Below are 9,813 nucleotides of genomic sequence, written 5' to 3'. Positions count from 1 at the left end.
GTGGCATATGATCGACTGAGGTTCATGTATTTACTTTTCTTTTCTTCTATTTTTTTTTGTTTTACTGGGCAGTCTCTCGAGATTGCTAAGTGATGACCGCTGCAGTTGATGCATATAATTTCTTCAACATCGCATTCCTTGTATGAGTGCTGTCCAGCACATGAAGAGCACATTTGAGTACCTCTGCAAGCTTTTGCTGAGTGATTAAACTTAAGGCATTTATAACATTGTAACAGGGGTGGGATGTACGACTGGATCGGGTATCTGAACATTTGTATATAAGCATATTGTGGCAGCGTCGTAGTCGCAAAGGTTACTGCAATAGTACCTAATGGTGTCAGTTTTCCATCTACTTTTCTCTGGAATCGTTTTATTGAAATCACTTCCGCATCACAAGTGATAATCTTGTATATCTCTTCATTTGTTAAATCTGTGGGGACATGCCTAATGACCCCAGTGGATTCTGTTAAGTGCGCCGGCACAAATGCTTTTAATTTATTTTTTAAAAGAAATTTCTCCATTTTTAAGAAATTGTTAGCTGATACTGCTTTTTTAAATGTAACACCAAGTTTGAAAGCATTGACTCTGTGCACACCAGCAACACCTTTAACATGCTCAGTGAAAAGTTTAGTAAGCGCTATTGGATTTTTATTACCAATTTTTTCACTGTCGAGAGATTCTACGTATACTATACAGTCTGTGCTATGATTATCTGGGAACTGTCTCGTATAATTTGGTTTGGTAAAAATTTTGAAATCGAGATCTTTCTTCGTCGTAGTCAATTTTCTTTTTTTAGTTTCTTTTTCAACGGGGCTTTCGCCACCGTCAGAATCGACTCCCATGATATTTAAAATATATTTTGGTGTGTATTAATTAACTATATAAACAATTATTCACAGTATTTAAACAAAATGTTGAAAAATTTAATCGCAGAAAAAATTAAACCTCCCGCTTAGTTTGACTTCCCGCCAAAAAGTCCTAAGCATTTGAGACTTGGGAGGGTTACCAGTTACCACTCACATTTTTCTATTATAATATGCATAGTCTATGGTTATCACTAGCTCTTGCTCTCACAGAGCAAGTATTAAGCTCTTGCTAGCAACACTTACTGCCACACAGAACCAAAATTTAAATCTTTAAAACTACGCGATGGTTATTGATGCGGTTATACTAAAGTGAAAGGTATAGATGTATAATTTATTTGGTTGACACAGCGCGTAGAGTGAGAATGAACCAACACAGCGGGTTAAGCCGCAGGCGGAAAACTTACACGAATGAAAAATGGGCATTAGAGATTGCTTCCAAAAGATTTATCAACGTTATACAAATGGAGATCTCTTGGCTCTTTATGCCCATAATACACTTTTCTAAATTTAGCGACTGAATGTAGAAACACAATATAGCTCATTTTGAAATCCGAAGCTTCCGATCACACTATCCTAAATTTAGAAACGAAATAAGATAATTAATATTGTAATAGTTTTACAGGGTACAGAAATTGTTTATAGATTTATTCTAGAATCTAGATCGTTACATACACAATATTATTAAGTTATGTGAAATCGTAATGCCTTTAATACAGGAACTAGCGGTCACTAAATTTAGAAAAAATTTGCTTTTAGCAAGTTAGCATCCAAAATTCAGAAATCTGAATGGTTTCTGACTGACTGATCATTTAAAAGTAGATATGCAATTATGAAGGTGTTATTGCATTCAGTCATAAAAAAATCGACACATTCAAATAGGTACTTTTATAATTCAAAATTTTTGGATATTATTTTTCAGTCAGCAGGGGTTGGATATTATAGAACTCAATAATTATTATCACTACATAGTATAAAACAAAGTCGCTTTTTCTGTCATGTAATAAAATCTTTAAAACTACGCAACAGATTTTGATGTGGTTTTTTTTAATAGACAGTGATTCAAGAGGAAGGTTTTAGTATATAATTTATTATGTTTTAGACAAAGCGGGCTAAGCCGCGGCCGGAAAGCTAGTAAATAAAAATTCATATTTTACTTCCTTTAATAACATATGAAATAGAAATTGTTTTCATTTTTAACATTTTAGCACACTTTTATTAATTTCACCTGTATGTTTGTATACTTGTAGGAAACCAACACGAGTATTGGTGACAATACAATAATTTAATGAGTTTATACTACATAGTTTTTAATTTTATTAAACTTCACCACACTTCACTTACTAAAATTAGCATTTATTCTAAGGCTGCGTTTCCATTTGCAAGAAAACTTTGTCTGACAGCAGCTTGCAAGTCTAAGACCAGATGGAAATGCAGCCTAACTTATTTTAATATTAATCATCCATAGCCTTAATCCCCCATAACTTGACTTCATCTTCACATGCAGTTAATAAATAATTATCAGTAGGATGATGACTCAGAGACACCACTGCTTTATTACTAGTATGTACTAACTTATTTGTTATATTACTTGATATTAAATCCCAATAAAACACCTCACCACTCGCTGAACCAGATATGATGTGACTATCTTTTTCATTTATACAATTCTCCAGCATATAATCTCTACTTTGGTGTCCTGAAAATGTGTTCAGTAATTCACCAGAATCTTTGTCAAACAATTTGATTGTATCGTCTGAACAACTTAATACATAACACTGCCCATCATGTGTCATGCTTCCATGGGTTATAATAGCGCCGACATAATCAGAAATCATTTTTCCCACTCTCATATCATACAACCTCGTGTGACAATCGACGGATGTAGTTAAAACTTCATGGTCAGTAACCTGTATGGATGTGATACTGTCTTTCGCGTCTTTTAACGTCTGCACAGGCTCTTGCCTTCGACTAGCGACGTCCCAAAAAGCTACGGTATTGTCTATGGAGCCAGACACAGCCATGGTCGATTCTTCGTTAAACCTAATACACGTTATGGAGCTTGCATGTGCGCGGTACCGACGAAGCGGTTGGCCTGTAGTTACGTCCCACAATATTACAGATTTATCCACGCTTCCCGATATTATCTGGCTACTGTCGCATGACCCAGCAACGTCTAATACCTCATTCGCATGACCGCCGTAGGTTTTAAGTAACAAGTTTTTATGTGGATTCCATAATTTAACTTTTTTGTCGGCACCACACGTGAGGCAATATGTCCCATCGATGTTAAATCTCACAGCACGCACAGCTTGCTGCTTACATTTTATTGTTGTTAATGTTATTAATTGTGTTGTTTCAGACATGTTTTTACGACTGATTCATTTATTTTATTGTATGGTTTTATAAAACTGAAATGATACAAAACTGTAAAGTAAACAAATAACTAAACAGCTGTTTGACTTCAGATTGAATTTGACATGATTCTGATACTTGTTTGGTGTTTCTATTTTTTTACGTAACCACTGTTTAAAAATTAAATTAGCTTACTTAATATAAACCGTTTAAACAACTAATATTTTCGTTGTTCAAGCTCAAACGATAACAATACACTTATCTTATAACCATATAATGTAAGAAAAGCGCACTAAAACAGTTTTTTACGTCCTAAATATTACGAACAATATCTGTGATGTGCAAGACGCAAGTGAATATCAAAATTATTTAATCTGTGGTAGGTTATAGGTAATTAAAAAAGTGACTTGTAATTTGACGTGTTTTTATGTTATCGAAATTATTTTCCCATTTAATTCTCATAAAAATAAACAAACGTGAGTTAAATATTATAAAGTAAGTGAATCGTGGTGCTATATATAAATTTAATGTGAATACATTTGTGTTAAAGTGCATAATAATAAACAGCGTCAAAAGTAAAACATATCAAACAGCAACATATTGATGATAATAATATGTAAGTTTATGCAAAAATTTTTTAAATTTCATCGTTGTCCTTCTTTCATGTTAATTTAAATATTGTGATTAATTTTGAAGAACTTGTGTTTAAATGGGTATCGAAGTTTTGCTAAAACTTTTATGACATTAGTTATTGTGGTCAAATCACCTTGAACTTACAAAAGAGTCAACATTTTAACGCATTAGTCGTTTAATAGCATTACAACTGTAATTATTACGCCTATTAACTTAAATGTGAATATACTGTATCATATATAATTTGTTTACAAAATATGTTACCAATAGGAATTATAATTATAATTATTCTATATGACGATAATACGAAGATTCCGAGTTTGTTTGTTTGTCCTTAAATCTCAGGAACTACTGGTCCAATTTGAAACAATCTTTCTGTGTTAGATAGCCCATTTATTGAGGATGGCTATAAATCATCACGGCAGGGCAGACCTATTCATGTTTTAAAATTTCTTTGTTGTGACATAAAAGAAAGACAAAGAATATAAAATATTAGTTATAATATATAAGTATGGTTTGAAAAACAAATTTTAAGTATTCTCTTGTGTTTGATTTTCCAGTACTTATTATTATTTATTATCATTTAATTAAAAAAATAGGAAAGAAATAATAAAAATAATTCCTAACTTCATATTTTGGTATGAAGTGCATTATCTTCATTCTACCATATAGAAGTAACATAGTATAAAGAGAACGAGTAGGCCGACTCTCAGCGTTTAGGAGCTCATGGTACCCAGAGTAGTCGCAGGGTTGTCACTGGTCACATTGATATTTTAAATAAGTGTATAAACAAGCACCGACCGCTCACAGCAATGGGGCAATCCTAACAAGAACGGTCCATGAGGAGGAACCGAGCGGCGTTGTGTGCGTGCGTCAAGCTTGCATACGTATTGTGTTTTCCCAATCACTTCTATGCCACTTATCGTTAGTTACGTGGTCAGCCTAGCGATACTTAGGGCGGCCAACTGGCAGGCGGCCTAAAGGACGTCCCAAGTAAGCCCGCTTATCAGCATGATCATCTACCATTCACATAACATGGCCTATCCATCATAGCCTGTGCGCTTTCACCTCTCCTAAGATGTTCGGTTCAGCCAAAAGTGTCTCAAACTCCTTATTTGTTGTCACTCTCCAACTGTCTGGCAAAGTGGCCAAGCGTTCCGCATACATACAAACGGCGCGATGTACCTTTGTTCGAAGATAACATACTTGTTCTCTTTATACTATGGTAGTAATAAATGTAACAAGCAAATCTATAAATAGAATAAATAGATTAAGGGTCACAAGATATTACAATAATGCATACATTTGCTTGACCTTTTTGCTATAACAACGGATCTACATTTAAATTCTTGTTCAAACTCAAACATTTATTTATTCAAGTAGACTTCTTTTTGAAGTACTTTCGAATCGTCATTACATATGTTTAACATTTACCACCGATTCTGAAAGCAGTATCTACGGAGAAGAACCGGCAAGAAACTCCAGTTGCTCTTTTAAAATCGTGTCAATATTACAATTGTTATCTATTACTTGCTGTGTCCCATTGTTTCACTCGCATTTCTCAGCTCCTATTTGTTGTAATACAGTGATGATATATACCCTATAGGCTTCCTCGATAAATGGACTATCTAACACTGAAATAATTTTTCAAATTGGACCCATTGTTCCTGAGATTAGCGCATTGAAGAAATAAACAAAATATTTGGCTATGTGAACTGGGCACTCGAAGTTAAAAACACGTCATTTTTTGTGTGAATTTGAAAAATTTCAATATGTAGTAGTAAATAGTGAAACTTAATTTGTTTGTGGTTGTGCCAAAAAAAAATTATAGGTATCAAAAGATTGTATTGCCCTGAAATTGCATAAAATGTTATTCCGGTTGATTCTACCTGAAAAAAATATTCTTTTGTAGCCAGAGGCGGCTCGTGACAAAATTTTATGGGTGTTCACTTGAAATAAAACACTGAAAATACATGGTGTAAAGCAGTACATTTATCAAAAAAATTACTTATAAAGGAAATACATACGTCTTTCTTTTTGGTGTGCAAAAATATCTATAACTTAAAGCGACAAGACATACGTAAATATCTGTTGTTGCTTTCATCACAACCACACAACCACGGTGTTTTCACATATTGTTCAGATTTAAACACACGCGTATATGTTTTCGTTTTTGTCGTACATTTTTGCGTAAGATCAAGTTCAGGCCGTGGCGGTCCCTTAGCTTTACATTCAAGCCGAATTTGTAACGTTTTATCACACTTTTTAATGAACGCCACATTATAATTATTGTTCATTTTAACACTCACAAGTAATACTGATAACTACAGGCTATTTCAACACGTATTTTATAATTTTAATTAGAAAATTGCATGAATCGCGCGCGTGCATTGAAGTTGACTCGAGAGTCGAGTGTTTGTTTATATTATAGACGTGGCAACTGGCAACGTCTCAATCGCTGTCCTGCCGGGCGGTACTATATTACTTGCTCTGTGCCGGGCGGTAAAAACGAACCGGCAACGTTTGCGGGTGCGCCGCTCCGAATTTTGCTACTTTTCCATAGAAAATCTTTTGTTTCACGCGCAGGGCTTTGGCAAAACCCTCTCTTTCACTCCTATTGGATTTCGTATTAGGAAATGTACTAAATCTTTTTTCATTGGATCGCAATCGTGAGCGCACCGCTTCGCGCGTTACATTAATACAGTAGGTATTATACAGGTGTATGGGATGATGGAATGATGGATATATTCATTGGTATTAACAGTAGTTTTAAAGATTACGATTGATTTTAAATAGTAATAATTAATGTTAATAATTAAATTAAGGAGTATGATTTTATTATAATTATTTATGGGAGTTCACTGCACCAGCGCTCCTTAGGGCGAGCCGCCTCTGTTTGTAGCTAATCAGAAATTGATTGAGAGCGGATAATCGAAAAAATCGATTTTAGACTCAATTTATCTCAATATCTTCCGATTCGAAAATGTTAATTTTGCCTCAAACGTTATAAATGAATTATAAATGGCCCTAGGGGTAGAAGTGGAAAAATATTCGATTGTAGTAAGCCGGAAATTGATTTAATGCGAATACTTAATCGATAAAATCGATTATCTTTTTATCTTCCGATTTGAAGATTTTACGATTGATACATACGTAAAAATTACTGATAAATGGTCACAGATGTTTGTAGTGGAATAATATTCGATCGTAGTAAGTCAGAAATTGATTGAAGGTGGATAATCGAAAAAAATCGATTTTCGACCCAATATATCTCAATAACTTCCGATTCGAAGATTTTACGATTACTACATACGTAAAAATTACTGATAAATGGTCCTAGATGTTTGTGTATAATAAATATTTCCAATAAAAAAAATGTGCTTTTTTTAAGTTGGATGCCTAGTTCACTTCTGACACGTGTGCTCGGCACACAGGCTCTTTTTAATAGAAGTGCTCGAGGAAGGTTTTAGTATATAATTTGATGAGAAGACAGAGCAGGGGAAACCGCGGGCGGAAAGCTAGTAAACTATATTTATATTATTATAATCTGTTTAATATCTTAAGACATATGTTTCGAAGCCATGTAATATAATTCTATTATATATATTCTTATGTAAATGCAACTGTCTTGCATTTACTTGTAGTATTGTCTTAAAGCAGAGAAGTAGAGACAATTGTTTTTTTACGGAGAGCAGTGAGTCACACTGTTGAGTGGTAGAGTTACTTTTATTATAAACTAGCGGTCCGCCCCGGCTTCGCCCGTGGAACATATTTACGTTTTCTCTACATAAGAACCATCCTTGTACTTCAAGGAATATACTTAATAGAAAAGAATTATCGAAATCGGTTCAGCCGTTCACACGTGATGCCGTGACAACGCGAAACGGGTGCAGACCCGCCGCCTTTTTATAGCTCCCGCCGCGAAGCGCGTCGAACGCGGCAACTGATACACGAAAATAATCCTTATGGCATGATTCTGTATTCACGCGCGATGACTTTTCATGTATAACTTTGGTGTTTCTAAACCGATTTACATGATTCTTTTACTATAACCTGCCCAGGAGTATGAAGAATAATTGTGCCAAATTTGGTTAAAATCCGTCGTGTAGTTTCTGTTTCTATAGCGAATATACAGACAGACAGACAGACAGACAGACAGACAAAAATTTTACTGATTGCATTTTTGGCATCAGTAGCGATCCCTTATCACCCCTTCATAGTTTTTTTTTTAAATATATTTCATGTACAGAATTGGCCTCTCTACAGATTTATTATAAGTATAGATTATTACATCAATCATTGCATTAGTCGTTGCCTTTCCTTGCATAATGCATTATGTTTAAAAAAACATCTCTTTAATTATAATGATTATTTTACAAAATTTGTTTAAATCTTTGACACAATAGAAACTGGCAAAACGTAGGTATCCGAATCCAAGAGAACAATAGTTTTCATTACAATTCCTTATCAAAGAGATGATATGATCAATTTGAATAGATAACTCCAGGTCATAAATCAATTTATATATACGTCTAACCTCGATCCATTGTTACAGATTCCACAGTACAATGGCAGCAGTACAAAACTTAGATAACCAACGGACAATAAACATACCAGATAACAGGAAAGAGCGAGACGCCATGAACAATGAGATATCGTCTACATCGAGTGATGAGACCCAAAACACAGCGTCCATCGTCAAATATAATATATACAAGAAGAGATACAAAGATTGCGCGTCTGACAACGAAACAGATGGTCCCAGGAACAAGACAATCATGCAACGTAACCATTACAAATCCATGGGCAATCTAAACGATTCGTATCATCGTGAATTTAGAAATAGCGTGAACAGCATCAGTAACGTCGATTTAAGCCTACACAGTGATGATATAAAGAAGTTTGAATCACTGCAAATACCAATAGTTGGGTACGAAGTTATGGAAGAAAGAGCAAGATTCACAATATACAAATTAAAAGTAGAAGATGATAAGCGGGACCAGTCCTGGCTTGTTTTCCGGAGATACACAGACTTTGTTCGATTATACAATAGGATAAAGAGCGAACAGCCGAACCTGATTCTCCCGTTGCCAGGGAAACGGTGGTTCAGGGATAACTTCGAACCGGCGTTCTTAGAAGAACGAGTGCGTGGGTTACAAGTGTTCGTGAACGCGATATTGAATAAACTACCCAATCACCCTGTCGTTAGGGAGTTCTTTTGCTTGGACGAACCGCCTCAAGTGTTCACGTACCAGCCAGAAGTACAAGCGGTGTATGGGGCTCTAGAAGATTCTATTACCACGTTGAAAATGCAGTTGAAGCAAAAGGACGCGACGATCATGCATTTACAAACACGCCTGTCGCAGATCGAGGATAAAGTTAAGAACTGTCCGAAATGTTCTAATCAATGATATTATAAGTAAATGGGTGTAGATAGGTTTTTTAAAGCATAGAAAAATTCGATCTCGAAGCGGGATGCGAATATCAAGCATTTGAATGATGTAAAACTAAATATCAAATTCAGGTGTAGATAGATATTTAATATATCATTTTGGTTATATTATCTATATTAATATATCATTTTGGTATTTTAAATACGCATTTTCATCAATTTTAATAAAATATCCACGGGTTACTTAACGTTTGAACTGATGTCACCATAAAATATATACATAGAATCAATAATATAAGTACTATGTTACAAACACAACATTCGATCTTCAAAAACGGCACCCACGCACACACGATTAGACGTCAAAGTGAGATGCCATGATTCAACTATCGTTAGCGAAAAAGAGACAACTGGAGGGTTACCATGATGTCTTATAGAAGTGTTATTCCCAGAGTGAGAAAGTGTTTGCGCTAGACGATCTATTTAGTGTTGTCATTTTTCTGTATGAAGTCAATAGTGGTTACTTAGCCACATTGTGGAATGCTTTTAGCCTATCTACACCTTTCTACG

The 9,813-nt window shown here is 34.8% G+C and overlaps 2 protein-coding genes across 3 annotated transcripts; one reads left to right on the top strand and one right to left on the bottom strand.

Moving 5' to 3' along the window:
* Positions 1 to 2,014: 2,014 nt before the first annotated feature.
* LOC149475232 (WD repeat domain-containing protein 83-like) lies at positions 2,015 to 3,372 on the bottom strand. The gene has a single exon (XM_089713673.1). The coding sequence runs from the start codon at positions 3,227 to 3,229 to the stop codon at positions 2,318 to 2,320; it is 912 nt and encodes a 303-aa protein (XP_089569799.1). The 5' UTR covers positions 3,230 to 3,372; the 3' UTR covers positions 2,015 to 2,317.
* Positions 3,373 to 3,600: 228 nt separating this feature from the next.
* On the top strand, positions 3,601 to 9,293 carry LOC149475231 (sorting nexin-16-like). 2 transcript variants are annotated; one of them, XM_089713672.1, is made up of 2 exons: positions 3,601 to 3,834; positions 8,407 to 9,293. In XM_089713672.1, the coding sequence occupies exon 2, from the start codon at positions 8,420 to 8,422 to the stop codon at positions 9,260 to 9,262; it is 843 nt and encodes a 280-aa protein (XP_089569798.1). In that variant the 5' UTR covers positions 3,601 to 3,834; positions 8,407 to 8,419; the 3' UTR covers positions 9,263 to 9,293. The 2 variants fall into 2 exon arrangements, with proteins under 2 accessions (XP_089569798.1, XP_089569797.1); XM_089713671.1 differs by having other exon boundaries at positions 3,614 to 3,713.
* The last annotated feature ends 520 nt before the right edge of the window (positions 9,294 to 9,813 follow it).

This window comes from Colias philodice, chromosome 31, assembly GCF_061535455.1.
Source record: "Colias philodice isolate Cphi_HAF_F1 chromosome 31, ilColPhil1 Martin Lab GWU primary, whole genome shotgun sequence".
Classification (NCBI taxonomy): domain Eukaryota; kingdom Metazoa; phylum Arthropoda; class Insecta; order Lepidoptera; family Pieridae; genus Colias; species Colias philodice.
This window is presented reverse-complemented; position numbering and strand designations above follow the sequence as displayed.

Excerpts from the sequence above, each read along its gene's own strand:
- LOC149475231 (XM_089713671.1), top strand. The coding sequence starts at position 3,646 with ATGTTATCGAAATTATTTTCCCATTTAATTCTCATAAAAATAAACAAA. Across the intron at positions 3,714-8,406 it reads CGTGAGTTAAATATTATAAA|ATTCCACAGTACAATGGCAG; the intron begins GTAAGTGAATCG and ends CCATTGTTACAG.
- LOC149475232 (XM_089713673.1), bottom strand. The coding sequence starts at position 3,229 with ATGTCTGAAACAACACAATTAATAACATTAACAACAATAAAATGTAAG.